Source organism: Dromiciops gliroides, chromosome 1, assembly GCF_019393635.1.
Source record: "Dromiciops gliroides isolate mDroGli1 chromosome 1, mDroGli1.pri, whole genome shotgun sequence".
Taxonomy (NCBI): domain Eukaryota; kingdom Metazoa; phylum Chordata; class Mammalia; order Microbiotheria; family Microbiotheriidae; genus Dromiciops; species Dromiciops gliroides.
This window is the reverse complement of record NC_057861.1, coordinates 625,235,585-625,250,097: the sequence shown is the minus strand read 5'-3', so window position 1 is coordinate 625,250,097 and position 14,513 is coordinate 625,235,585. Positions and strand designations below refer to the sequence as shown.

The 14,513-nt window shown below is 44.8% G+C and overlaps 1 protein-coding gene across 2 annotated transcripts in view; it reads left to right on the top strand.

Annotated features, from left to right (window-relative positions):
• Window positions 1-12,578, top strand: part of PGAP6 (post-glycosylphosphatidylinositol attachment to proteins 6) — a 34,042-nt gene extending 21,464 nt beyond the window's left edge. For both annotated transcript variants that reach the window (XM_043975717.1, XM_043975707.1), the window contains exons 10-13: window positions 3,798-3,976; window positions 5,483-5,629; window positions 8,876-8,992; window positions 12,120-12,578. In XM_043975717.1, the coding sequence (XP_043831652.1) occupies window positions 3,798-3,976; window positions 5,483-5,629; window positions 8,876-8,992; window positions 12,120-12,416 (740 nt within the window). In that variant the 3' untranslated portion in view covers window positions 12,417-12,578. The remainder of the gene's footprint in view (window positions 1-3,797; window positions 3,977-5,482; window positions 5,630-8,875; window positions 8,993-12,119) is intronic.
• The last annotated feature ends 1,935 nt before the right edge of the window (window positions 12,579-14,513 follow it).

Here is a 14,513-nt window from a genome sequence, read left to right as displayed (position 1 = left end):
ATTTCCTGTGTCCCCTCTGCTCCTCGCCCTGCAGCCTTTGGAGCGTATCTTACCAGCTGCCTAAGGTGCTATGAAATGGAACATGTTCCCTCTCCAATGGTGAATTCAGCTCTGTCAGAGCCTTTCCTCTCAGAGTGAGGCTGAGGTCTCTAGGGAGTAAGCAGCATCTGGGAAAATGCTGACCTGCGTCACATCCAGCTCCAGCCTCAAGGCTGCTGAGTCACCCTTGCTGATTTGAACTGGAGGAGCGGAAAGGGACTTGGCTAGCTCAGAGCTCTTTGCTTTCCTGGTGATGCAGGAGGGAGGCCTAGCCGTGGACCCATTCCCTTAATTCAGGATTTCCTAAGAAAACTTTTTGGAAGGTCCCTATTCTAAGGCAGCTGCCTGGCAGTTGGTCCCTAGGTTTCTATTACAGATGGGAAAACTGATAACTTGGGAGGGACTTGGGAAATGGCTTTGAGGGGTCCTCAGAGGATGATTTTCTAACTTGACCTTTGCCCCCTGTGCAGTCTCCTGTTGGTCCAAGGATATGATTAAAGGTCCCTTCCTTAATTATTAGTGGTGATTGTGGGTTGATATTACTATCTCTGTAATAACTCCATTTGCAGTTTTATAAAATCTTTTGCTTGACCTTGGGTAGGTACTTCCCTGGAGGAGCATGTAACAATCCAGGCTTTAAATTGGAAGTTAGCAGCTAGACTGGCATGGTTGTGTAATGTTTAATTGGATCTTTTTGGTGCCTAGAGTATCCTGACCCCAAAACTTGAAGAGAGGAGTGTAGGAAAGGGACAGTTCTGGAAAGGCCCCCTCCAGAGGAAGCCAGGTCCAAGAGCCAAATAGGAATGGGGGCTGCTTAGTTTAGAAGCTGTACTGGCTTCTGCCAAAGAATGTTCGTGTTAGGAAGGACCTCAAAGGTCATCTGGTCCAACCTATATCTGAACAGGAATCTTTTCTCCGTTCAGTCTCCATGTGGAAGTCTCCAGTGAAGATGAAGGGATATTTGCTCTCCCCCAAGGCCATCCGTTCCATTTTAGGACAGCTGTAGTTGTCAGGAAGTGTTTCCTTATACTCAGCCAAAATCTGACTCTGCCACTTTGATGCTTGGTATCTAGTTCTGTCCTCTACCATCACAGAAAATGAGACCAACCCCCTGTCACATGACATCCTTCCATATTTTTGTATATCCTTATCCTGTACCCACTCAATATTTCCTTCTTCAGGCTCAATATCCCTAATTCTTTCAACCAATCTTCATATAGTATGAACCTTAGGCTCTCCTAAAAGCTAAAATGTATAACAGACAAAACCTAGATTTCTTCTCTTCTTTCATAAATTATAAGATTCCCATCATTTCTACATTTCTAGTTCTTCCTTGCTGGTCACAATCAGGTCAAGAATATCAGTTTTCCCTTGCATCTTCCCTTCACTTTCTAAAAAAGTTATCGATATCTTTTGTATTCATATTACCTTTATTTCCAAATATGTCCCTGTTCTTTTCCTACTTAGCAAGCCATCCCTTGTAATAAAGATGAAAAAAGAAAAGTTTAACAAAACAAACCCAACACATTGACCAAGACTGATAGTATCTCTCTGATAGTCTCTCTCTCTCTCTCTCTCTCTCTCTCTCTCTCTCTCTCTCTCTCTCTCTCTCTCACACACACACACACACACACATACCTCTCTGCAGAAAAAGAGGGGAAGATGCATTTCCTGAATTCATTTCCAGGGACAGTTTTGGTCATTATAATTACACATCATTGAATTCGGGTTTTTTCTTATTATTTACTTTGTAATAATTATATCTATTGTTTTATTGGTTCTACTTATTTTGCTCTTCATCAGTTCATATAAATCTTCCCTTCATCTTTTTTTTTTTTTAAGTGAGGCAATCGGGGTTAAGTGACTTGCCCAGGGTCACACAGCTAGTAAGTGTTAAGTGTCTGAGGCCAGATTTGAAGTCAGGTACTCCTGACTCCAGGGCTGGTGCTCTATCCACTGCACCACCTAGCTGCCCCTTCCCTTCATCTTTTAAAAGGCAGGAAACCATTCTTCAGATGCTTGGCTTGGGCAGAAAGCTCCAGCAAATTTCCAGTTAATTAAATTCCTCCATTCCCACTATAATATGCCTCTGTAGCAAGTCTGTGATCTCCTGAATTCCTCTTCTGATTTCCTTCTCTTCTCCAGGTCATCATTGCATACCCCCACAAAAATATTCCTCTCTTTCTCCCTCCATTGATCTTCATCCAATTGTTCTCTACCATGGTTTTCCCTTCTGATTCCCTGATTTCCTCCCACAAGTATAACTTTATAACATACACTGCTCCTTACTCTTTTATCCCTTCTGTTCCTTTTAAATAAGAAATACCTTTATAACAACCATATGCCAGTTGAGAATCCCCTCTTATCAAATTTTAGTGCTACTCCTCTGAGGTTGGAGTTTTCTCCTTATGTTAGGATTTTTAGCTCACCTTGTTTCTTACCTATACTTGGTGCATTTGTGTATCAGCATCAATAGGTTTTATTGCTGGCTTTCTCCTTGAATATTGTCTCCTGTGAATTCCTGAGCTTCTCATTTGATAGTCTTTCTACGTTGTACTTAAAACTCCGTGGTATCTGACTTGGCAGATCAATGAGGGCAGTTTCCTTCACTTCTTCCCTTTTTTGCTTAAAGCTCTCTTGATCAGATTTGTGAAACCCTGGGGAAACATATCTTAGTATAACATCCCCATGCTCTGTAACTTGTCAGTTCTGTGCACCCTGAGTTGTTTGATTTGCTTTCTTTCCTTTAGTGACTTTTTTTTTTTTTAGTGAGGCATTTGGGGTTAAGTGACTTGCCCAGGGTCACACAGCTAGTAAGTGTTAAGTGTCTGAGGCCGAATTTGAACTCAGGTCCTCCTGACTCCAGGGCCGGTGCTCTATCCACTGTGCCACCTAGCTGCCCCCCCCACCCCCCTTTAGTTCACTTTAATCAGAGGTCAGTTGTTTTTTTTTTAAAAGTCACTAGGGGGGCAGCTAGGTGGCGCAGTGGATAGAGCACCAGCCCTGGAGTCAGGAGTATCTGAGTTCAAATCCGGCCTCAGACACTTAACACTTATTAGCTGTGTGACCCTTGGCAAGTCACTTAACCCCAATTGCCTCACTTAAAAAAAAAAAAGTCACTAGGGGCAACTAGATGTTGCAGTGGATAAAGCACCAGCCCTGGAGTCAGGAAGACCTGAGTTCAAATCCGGCCTCAGACACTTGACACTTATAAGCTGTGTGACCCTGGTCAAGTTACTTAACCCCCATTGGCACGCCCCCTCCCACCCCAAATAAATAAAGTGAACTAAAGGGAAGAAAGGAAAAGCTGGGCCTGGCTAGCAAGTTGTTGAAAGTCGGGCAGGGACTGGAACCTGCTACTTACTTAACAGGGTTGTCATGAGAATCAAATGAAAGCCTCTCTCTAAAGCATTTTGCAAAGTTTAAAGCCCTATATAAATATTAGCTAACATCATCATCATCACTATTATTATGGAGAAGAAACCCTCATCCCAACAGAGCTAAGGAAGAGGTCCCTTTTTTGATTAATTTAACAGCTATTTATTAAGTGAGCTCATTTATTTACAAATAGTATAAAGTCCCCAACCATCCAGGGCCTTACAGTGTAATAGATTGGTGCAGAAACCTTGGGTAGGATTTAGCCTGGGGGTTAGGTTTTAAGTGCCAGCCCCCCTCCTATTTTGGATGTCTCTTGTCCTTCCCACTCCCATCCTCAATTCCAGCAGTTACTGAATGAGTCTTCCCTTCCATCCCTTCAGGCTGGCAGGGCTGGAGCTGTACTGATGACACCAAGGCCCAAACGGTGGCGCAGCAGAACCTGGCCACCCTGCTGCTCACACTCAGCAACCTCATGTTCCTGCTCCCCATCACCGTCGCTGTCTACCGCCACTATGTGGTTGAAGCGTCTGTCTACACCTATACCATGTTTTTCTCTACGGTACCTCCTTCCTTCTTACTGTGCCCATTATGGTTTTTTTCTTTCCTCCCATCCAGCCTTTCCCACTCCCTGAAAAGGTCTTGCCTGGGAGTTCTTCTAAAGGCAGTTTTGTCAGGTAGAAGCATCTCTTTAAGAAACTAGTGTTTCAGAGAAGGCCTCACACTGGAAGGTGATCTTCCCAGGGGTTAGCAGTAGTATTTCATTAATTCATTCAACAGTGTTTACAAGCATATGATGTATACAAAGTCCTTGGCTAGCCTCATAAGGATGGAAATGAACTTGGCCTTCCTAGAGCTTACACAGTCCAAATGCCTATAAGCAACTGTATCGTACAGAGTAGAACAGGGTTAACATAGGAGAACCGAGAAGAAAAAGTGCTCTGGGTGTCCTGAGGAAGGAGTTACAGTCACTCACTCCTGGAGATTAGGAGAAATTTTGCACATGTGGTGGTGGTAGTGCTTGAGAGAGGAGTTCAACAGATGGTGCCTAGACAAAAAGGCACAGGGGCAGAAACATATAGGGGGGATTTAGAAGTCAGCAAAGAATCTGGCTTGGCTGGAGTTTAGACTTGTGTGCAGGAGTCATATGAGATAAAACTGGAAGTAGACATAATAGACTCTTTTTTTTTTTTAATTTTAAAATTTTTTAGTGAGGCAATTGGGGTTAAGTGACTTGCCCAGGGTCACACAGCTAGTAAGTGTTAAGTGTCTGAGGCCGGATTTGAACTCAGGCACTCCTGACTCCAGGGCCGGTGCTCTATCCACTGCGCCACCTAGCTGCCCCTGACATAATAGACTCTTAAAAGGGACCTCAGAGATCGTCTGGTAGATCAAACCCACTCATTTTACAGATGAGGACACTGAGGCCCAGGGAAGTCAGGTGCTCTCTCTCCAACTTCAGTGTTCTTTTCTTCGTTGTACTATACTGTCTCCTTGAGTATCAGATTATGGAGAGATTCAAGTGTTAGGCTAAGGATTCTTTATTTTTTCCCATAGTCAATAAAAAAACATTGTAGCAGAGAAAGGCTAGAGGAGGGAGACTAGTTAGGAGCCTGGTAAACCAGGGGAGAAAAACTGAGGGCCTGGACTAGGGTGGTAGCAATGGGAGTACAAAAGAGAGGACAGAAGTGATCAATGGATTTAATGACTGGCTAGGGAAACTTGAGAAAGGGTGAGTTAGAAATGATCCTGGGATGGGGGCAGCTAGGTGGCGCAGTGGATAGAGCACCAGCCCTGGATTCAGGAGGACCTGAGTTCAAATCCGGCCTCAGACACTTGACACTTACTAGCTGTGTGACCCTGGGAAAGTCACTTAACCTTCATCGCCCTGCAAAAAACAAAAAAACCCAGAAATGATCCTGGGGCTTCTGGGCAGAGGGGCAGAGTATGTGGAGATGGGTGGCTGGAGCCTGACCACCCCTTTCTTTTATTTATTTATTTCTTTCTTTATTTCTTTATTTCTTTATTTCTTTTTATTTTTTTTTCACCCCTTTCTTTCCCCTTGCAGTTCTATCATGCCTGTGACCAGCCTGGGGTGGCAGTGCTGTGCATCATGGACTATGACACGCTCCAATATTGTGACTTCCTGGGCTCTGTGGTGTCCATCTGGGTTACAATCCTCTGCATGTCTCGAGTAAAGGCTTTTGTGAAATACGTAAGTGTTGTTGAAGTCAAGGGACCTTTCAGCTCCTAGAAATCTGTCAGGACAGTTTGGGAGAATGGAGAAGCACAGGAGACAATAAGCAGGGAACACTGTTCACTGTGAGGGATTTGGGGAAAATGAGCAGCTAGACTTTGTACTGAGAAGTCAAGCTCATATGAGATACTTTTAAAGGGCAAACATGTACAAGCAAGTGTAAAGGGACACTGAACCTGGGGTCACTATTGTTGAAAGAACAAAGGGAAGAACAGTCACTCTGGTGGCATTTAACTCATTTCCTGGAGGGAGGGAACTCTGATTCTAGGCATTCCACAGCAGGAGGAAATGGTACTTGTTCGGTGGGATTGGGATGTATTTAAGAGCACTTTCCTCCCCTCAGCCTCCCTCTCTGCTAATCCACACCCTGCCTACCCTGCCTCCAGCTTCCTGGTTCGATTTTCTGTGTGAGGTGACCATAGACAAGATCAAGAAACCAAGCTAATCAAAGCAAACAAGTAAGGACGGAGAGGAAGAGCTGCTTTTCTTTTCTTTTCAGCTGAGCCCAAGGCTAGCTGAGAGGAAACATCCTCCCTTCCCCCTCCACCCCTTGGTTTCCCATGGGTGTGGGGCAGTGCTACTGCTCTCTCTGGCCCCCACCTCCCAGAGGAGAGAGGGCGTCCCTGCTACCAGAGCCATTTCTTTTCTTTTCTTTTCTTTTCTTTTTTTTTTTTTTGGTGAGGCAGTTGGGGTTAAGTGACTTGCCTAGAGTCACACAGCTAGTAAGTGTCAAGTGTCTGAGGTCAGATTTGAACTCAGGTTCTCCTGAATCTAAGGCCGGTGCTTTATCCACTGTGCCACCTAGCTGCCCCACCAGAGCCATTTCTTGTATTTCCCTCCCTGATAGGATGCCCTGGCAAAGACTTGGGGCCAGGGAAGGTGCCTATGGGGTCACCATCATTTCTCAATTTAATATGATGGAGTAATGTTGAGAGCAAGGAAACAAATCAGTTTGTGCTTAATATAATACAAAGAGCTCTGGATCTGGGGTCAGAAGAGCCACATTCGAGTTCTGGCTCAATCACTTAGCAGCCATATGACTTTGGGCAAATCACTTTACTCCCTTAGATCTCAGAGATACTCACCTCTGTCCTCCCTACTCACTGAGTTGTTGGGAAAATCCTGTGAGATAATATGTCTAGACTCCTGGACCCCATGGACCCCTGACAGATGGGAAACAAATGGTCAGCTCCCTTCCCTAGCACCTACTCCAGCAAAAATATGAAATTTGCATCAGAAATCCAATGAGAAACTACAGTGACTTCCTCCACCCCAGAACTACACAGAATAACAATTAGAAACTCATAGGAAATGTGGAGAAAGCTACCAGCACCAGCACCGTCAAACAAGTCAGTAGCCAGAGTCAGCAAAAAGCAGAGGTTCCCCAGTGTCAGGAGCTTAGATACCCAGGAGGTTCAGCATCCACCATTTCATCACAGCAATGATCAGACTGGGACAGCCTCAACATAGAGGCTCTGAGGTACCTACTATTGTGGCCTGGGATGCCACACAGGGCCCTGAGGATCCAGTGCTCTGAACCTCAAAGATCCAAAGGGCCTTACTCCGGGAGGTAGAAATTGGTGAAGGAACCCAGGAAACCAGAGTAAAACCAAGCAGTGCCAACTACCCTTCACCCAGAAGTACAGCTTAGGGCAAAGCCGGCCCTTGTACAGAGGCCTAATTGGGGAACTAATGCTGGAGAGATGAATAAACCAAAGAAGATCCCAAAAATAGAAACAATTATTGTAGGTCTAGAGAGCCCCTAAAAGAAAAAAAGAATCACTAACAACTGCAGACTTGGACTCAAAGTAAAAAATGGATTTTCTACAAGGACTACCTGAATACCTAGAAGAAATGAAGCGAGATAATAAAAAATTAAATAAAAGTTCTGGAGGAAAGCCTTGGGATGAATAGCTCAGAACAGAAAGTGGTAAGCTTTACACAAGTAACCAACTCCCTAAAAACTAGTATAGACCTAAAAAAAGAATGATTTTTATGAGACAACAAGAAATCTTAGAATAAATCCAAAAGTAGTGTGACCCTTTCCCACCTCTCAAAGTGCCCAAAACCTATAGGTAATGCTGAATCACTTAGCTTGGATTAGGAACATCACACGTGGTTTAATTCTCATGAAGGAAGCAGGACCAGCGATAGGAGAAGGAAGACTACTAGCTCCATGCCTAGGGTAGCCCAGTACCTGGACCCACCTCACCCTAGGGTTTGCTTGTCTGAGGAGGGGAGGGACACAAGAATGGCCTACATTTGGATGAGGTTTGTCAGTGAGTGAGGTCCTTAGCGAAGGAAGCCCTGAGAGAAGGCTGACTGGCCACTCTTAAGTTTGACTTGACTTCTTGTTACAGCAAGCCCAGAAGCTCTTTGACTATTCTTGAGTCAAGGACCTTCAGCTCTGGTCCTTTGACAGTGTGAGTCTGTATCATTTCAGGAAGAGGGTACCCAGACAATTACTTACGTCAAGCCCAACCCTCACAGAATCCCCCATTTTGTCTCAGCATGCCAGCATACATAGTACCAACCAATGCCAGATCTTCCAAGGTAGAAGGACCTAGAGGAAGCAGAGCAGACAGACTAATTGGGGAAAACCTCATGGATAAGGTGAATCCCTGGCTCGGTCATATCTTGAAAAAGGACATAGATAGCTCTACCTTGCTTTCTCCAGGCAAGTGTTGTATGATCGGCTGATGGCAGAACAACTCCTTGACAACTTCATTGGTGACTAGCATATTCCTACAAGATTTAATTTTCATTTCTATATTCTGGGCAAGTTCCCTGACCTCAGCTTCAGGAGGTGAGGTGGGAAATCATATGGTTTTAAAGCTGGATGACACTTGAGAATATAGACTCTCAAAGTGAAAGGAGTATCAGAGATGCAGCAGTCTAAGCTGTACCTAAACAGGAATCTCTTCCCCCAAAAAACGGAGCGCCTCCCTATCTTCCACTTGTGGGCAAGTGATAGTTGCCAAGAGGTTTTTCCTTATGTGGAGCTGAAACGTAGATTGTAAGATCTGGAAAGAACCTTGGAAAATTCTCAGATCCAACCTCCTCAGTTTAGTAATGAGGAGACAGAATGAGAGGGAGGCTGTATCTGATCAACACTCGAGAATCTGAGTGCTGGGGGTCAGCCTCAGAGGGCTGCTCCAAGGGCTAGAACTGATATCTAGTGATCTGTTGACATTCCCCTTACAGGTGCTTTTTGTCCTGGGGACCCTGATCATTGCAATGTCCCTGCAGCTGGACCGAAGGGGAATCTGGAACATGATGGGCCCCTGCCTCTTCGCCCTCATTATCATGATCAGCATGTGGGTAAGGATCCCATGGGGAAGCTGGGGCCTAGGGTGTGGCTTTATTATGGAACCCAGTCCCTTGGAATTCCTCATTCTTTTTGAGACTTCAGATTGAGCTGCTCAGTTTGGCTGAAGGTATCTTGTCCTGCATCTCAACAACGAGGTAACTTGGTGGCTCACCATACTCATCATACAGTACTCCCCAGATTTCCATTGTTACCCCAAATCTGTCTACATTTGCCCTCATCCTGCTCAAACTCAATAAGAGAAGTTCGCAATTTGAAAGTTGTAGTCCTTAGAGCACTGGACCTGGAGTCAGGGAAGATCCGAGTTCAAATTTAGCCTCAGCTGCATACTAGCTTTGTAACCCTGGGAAAGTCATTTAACTGCTGTTTGCCTCAGTTTCCTCATCTGTAAAATGAGGGTAATAATAGCACCTATTTCCTAGGGTGGTTGTGAGAATCAAATGAGATCACTGAAAAGCACTTAGAAGAGTGCCTGGCACATAGTAGAAGATACTATATAAATGTTAGCTATGGATGGATGAATAGTTAGATAGATAGATAGATAGATAGATAGATAGATAGATAGATAGGTAGGTAGATCTTTCTTTAAGTGCTTTGTGAGGCATCTAGGTGGCACAGTGGATAAAGTACTGGCTCTGAAGTTGGGAGGACCTGAGTTCAACTCTTACCTTAGACACTTACTAGCTATGTGACCCTGGGTAAGTCACTTAATTCCAATTGCCTTAAAAAACCCAGCACTATCTTCAATCATCCTCATATATATTACACAAGTAACCAACTCCGTGAAAACTAGTATAGACCAAAAAAAAGAATGATTTTTATGAGACAACAAGAAATCTTAGAATAAAACCAAAAGTAGTGTGACCCTTTCCCACCTCTCAAAGTGCCCAAATCCTATAGGTAATGCTGAATCACTTAGCTTGGATTAGGAACATCACACATGGTTTAATTCTCATGAAGGAAGCAGGACCAGCGATAGGAGAAGGAAGACTACTAGCTCCATGCCTAGGGTAGCCCAGTACCTGGACCCACTTCACCCTAGGGTTTGCTTGTCTGAGGAGGGGAGGGACACAAGAATGGCCTCATTGTGGGATAATGAGGGTTAAGTAACTTGCCAAGGGTCACACAGCTAGTAACTGTCAAGTGTCTGAGGCCAGATTTGAACTCAGGTCCTCCTGGATCCAGGGCCGGTGCTTTATCCACTGCACTACCTAGCGCCCCCCCCCCACCATATATCTTGCCAATGAACCCAGATGATGCTGGAGGAAAGTGTGAGGTTGGTGACCTTGTACAGCCCTCCCTCACTTAAAAATCCAATTTACTGGAAGTCATAAGTCATGACATCACCCTGATGTCATGGTCCTCTTTGAGAATGAAGGACAAACAATAAAGTGCTTTACTCAAAACAACCCTACATGGTAGGTAGTACAAGTAATACTATCCCATTTTACAGATGAGAAAACAGATACTCTCCAGGGAATAAGTTTACCCTTGTTGAAAGTCTCTACACAGAAGCTAGAGAGCTGCTCAGGCTTGGACAAGGCCTCCTTTCCACTGTTTTCACTCCATCACACTGTTAGCACAGTCCCTGGTTTTGTCTGTTGTAGTTTTCAGGTCATTATAGGCCCGTAATTTAATTTAGCAAGCAAGGGCCTTTTAGGTACCAGGCAAACTGGTATGCAAAAGATCTATCGCCAGTTTCCCCTAGTTCACAAAGAAAACTCATTTACATACAGATCAATTTCCCTCTGAGGAGCTCCTTGCCATAAGAACAGTAAGGGGTCAGAGGCAAAGAGTTTTACCCCATAGAGAGTCTGACCTAAAGTGTATCTTTGTTTTTTAGCCTTTGTGATAGATAACTTAAGTAGATCCTGTATCTAAATGCAGAGGAGTCTTAAATGAGTCACTTTTTATTAAAGACTAATTCCCCCAGTCAGAATTCCCCAGTTTCAAAGCTAAGAAACATCTTTCAAAGCCTCAAGTGTGCCCTGCAGGGGCAGCTAGGTGGCACAGTGGATAGAGCACCGGCCCTGGAGTCAGGAGTACCTGAGTTCAAATCCGGCCTCAGACACTTAACACTTACTGGCTGTGTGACCCTGGGCAAGTCACTTAACCCCAATTGCCTCACCAAAAAAAAAAAAAAAAAAGTGTGCCCTGCATAGCCAAGCACAGTATTGGACAGTAATACACATTCTGTGATAACCAGCTGAATGATGAGGGGGGACAGGATGCCCCTGGAGATTGGGCAGAAGCTGCTAATGGACCTTGCTTGCCTCCCAGGTGGGCCCACTGACTGATGTTACTTTGATTGGCCATTGATCAGCCCTGGGCTAAGGATGAAGCAGAGACAGACCAGTAGTAGCTGTCCAAAGAAGACAGGTCTACAGGAGCATGGTCTTGTGACCACCTTAGTTCAGTTCCAGAATGAAGACAGGCGGGGCAGAATGAAAATAACATTGGACTTGGAGTTCATTCAAGTTCCCAATCTACTATAAACTAGCTGTGTGATAGCTAGTTGCTTTCACATCTGAAACTCAGTTTCCTCTGTGAAATGGGGATAATAATCATTCTATTACCTGACGGGTTGAGTGGAAAGCACTTTGTAAACTATAATATTAACATAAGGTAATAGTACTGTAATTCCCTCCAACACTGGCTCCCCTAGGGATTTGCTAATGACTACTCCCAGCTACCTTCTTGTCATTCCTTGAAAATGGAAGAGAATCCATGGTCTCCACCTCTGGCATTGGGTCCCCAGTGGAGAGGGTAATATTTCACAATTGGGAGGTAGGGATGGGAACCAAGTCCTTGATTCCCTCAAGTTCTGAGACAAGAGGCCCCCATTCTCCTCTCCCTCCATCTGTATGGCCCCACATTGTACTTTATAAAGCTCTTTGCCATCTGAGTGCTTAATAAATGCTTCTTGCCTTGCCAGTTGTCTCTCAGGACATGGCAGCCAAACAAATTGTTAATCCTCATTTGACAGAAATACGGCCAAGAAAAACCCAATGTGACTCACTCAGAGTTACACAAGTTAGAGCCAGACCTTTTCCCCAAAGCCACGGGACCCTCTCTCTTTGGTCATAGATAAACATGTGTGTCTCTTCTCATATGGCTCAGGTATACAGATGTGTTAATCGACACCACTGTTATCCCACATCATGGAAGCGATGGGCCTTCTACCTCCTCCCGGGAATCTCTCTGGCATTTGTGGCCATTGCCATCTACACTTTCATGGGGACCAACGACAACTACTTCTACACACACAGTATCTGGCATGTGCTGATGGCCAGTAGCGTGGCTTTCCTTCTGCCCCCTCGTGACAAGAACATAGAACCCTGGGCCTGGTCACAGAAGCTCACCTGCCGCTACCAGCTCTGTAAGAATACCCAGGAGGAACTCTATGCGGTGACGTGAAGTTACCTGGCCTGTGGCCCAGCTGTTCTTCTGTAGCAGGGACTGCCAGTGATAGGCTGACTCCGCCTACCAACTCACCCCGCAGCTCCCACTTCTCCTCTCCCTCCAAGGATAAAGGGGATATGCTTCCTATTTGATTTCTATCTGAATAAAATTGTTCTGAGCGCAGTTTTTTTATTTCTACCAAGGCAAGAAATATTCTTCTCTTCTTCCACCTCCAAGTCCAGTTCCTGAATCCTAGTCTTTTCTCTGCTTGAGGGGCTTAGGGGATCTAGGCCTGGCTATCTAACATTATGACAGCTATGACAGTATACTTGGGACCAGAGCCTCTGGCCCTCCTGACTGGTCAAGGGTAAACTTTTGCTTTGATGGGAGATCCAAAGAAACCCTGTGGAGACCTCCAGCTTCCTAAACTGTTGAACTGTGGTAAGGGGTAGAACATAGCTCAAAATTCCAGGCGCTCAGCAAGTATGGGGATAGTTCTGAAGAGAGAGGCAGAGTAGGGGAGAGGGGAAGATGAATACGAGTCAGAATGACTTGTATCTCTTTCCCTGCCTTTTCTGAGAAGCAGAACCAAGACATGCACATTCTTGACTCTGCAGGACTGGTCCTGGCCTCCAGCTGCCACAGCCGAGGCCCAGAGCTGCATGGATGCATGCCGACCAGCTTACCCCATCCCATGCCCTCCTTAACTTACTTCTGACACTGAAGGGGCCAGCACCTTGGATTGGGTTGTGTTGGTGGTTTCACTATAATCTTTGTTCTGGTTATCTCCTAGTGGAGTTGTCCCCTTTTCACCCCTGCCCTTGTGTCCTTCCCACCTCCTCTCTTACTTCCCCGAAGTTGTTGGCCCCTCTCTGGAAATGCGGTTGTATTTATCAGGACTAGGTGAAGGAGGCTAACAAGGGGAATAGTGTAGAGCCATTGGGATAATATCTAGAAAGATCACTTCTCAGCCAGGGATCAAGACCGAAGCTACTGTTCAGAGAACTGAGGGCAGTCAGTCAGTGAAGTGGAATCAGTAGGGAGCTATGTAGATGATATCCCCCATGGGGAATTTACTTAAGCACCATCATCCCACAGAGAGGCAGTTCTGTGTAATGGATAGAAAGCCAGCTTCAGTGTCTGGAACATCAGAAGCAAGTCCTCCATCTGATGCTGCCTGTGATCCTGAACAAATCACTTTACATCTCAGTGCCCTGGGCAGCTATCAGAGTTACAGAGAAGATGCCACCTTATGGTACTAGAGGAAGTTTCCAATACGGATGAAATCACAGGTCCAGTCTCTATCCTTTCCACCTCTCCCTACTGTCATCCTTATCTGTAAGGAATCTGTGTCCTATCTGGACTGAGTTCTGTCTTAATTTACTTGCCCATATAGGAATACTCATTTGTTTGTTCATTGTATATTTATAGTTCTCCTATAATGTGAAAGGCTATTGGGCTAGGTGCTGGAGTGTGAATCAGTGACCTTGACTTCATTAATACCAGCCTAAAGTGTTATGTGGAATAGAGATCTTTGTTGGCTGTCTAACCCCTAACATTCTTTCAGTGGGACTCCCCCCACCAATATTCCACAGACACACTCCTGGCCAATTCTGTCATAGATCTATTCAAAGGTGATTTGCAAGGGTCTAGAAAGGAGAAATTGCTACCAATCTGAGCTGCATTTCCTTGAGGTGGAGGTTAGAGAATGGATAATTAATAACAACAGCTGACATTTGCATACTGCTTCTATGTGCCAGGTACTGTGCTAAGCACTTTATAATTGTCTCATTTGATCCTCATAACAACCTTAAGAAATAGGTGTTATTATCCCAATTTTACAGGTGAGGAAATTAAGACAAATGGAGGCAAAGTGACTTGCCCAGGTTCACATAGCTACTGTGAAGTCATATTTGGACTCCAGTCTTCCTGACTCAAGGTCAGGCTCTTTTATCCACTATACCAACTAGCTGCCTAAACTATGGATTAAATTCTAAACAGAAGTTTAAATTTTAACCGAGAGGTAATTGAGAGACCCTTGAGCTTTTTGAGCAGAAGAATGATAAATTAGGCCTGTGCTTTAGAAATATCCATTTGGCAATTGTGTGGATG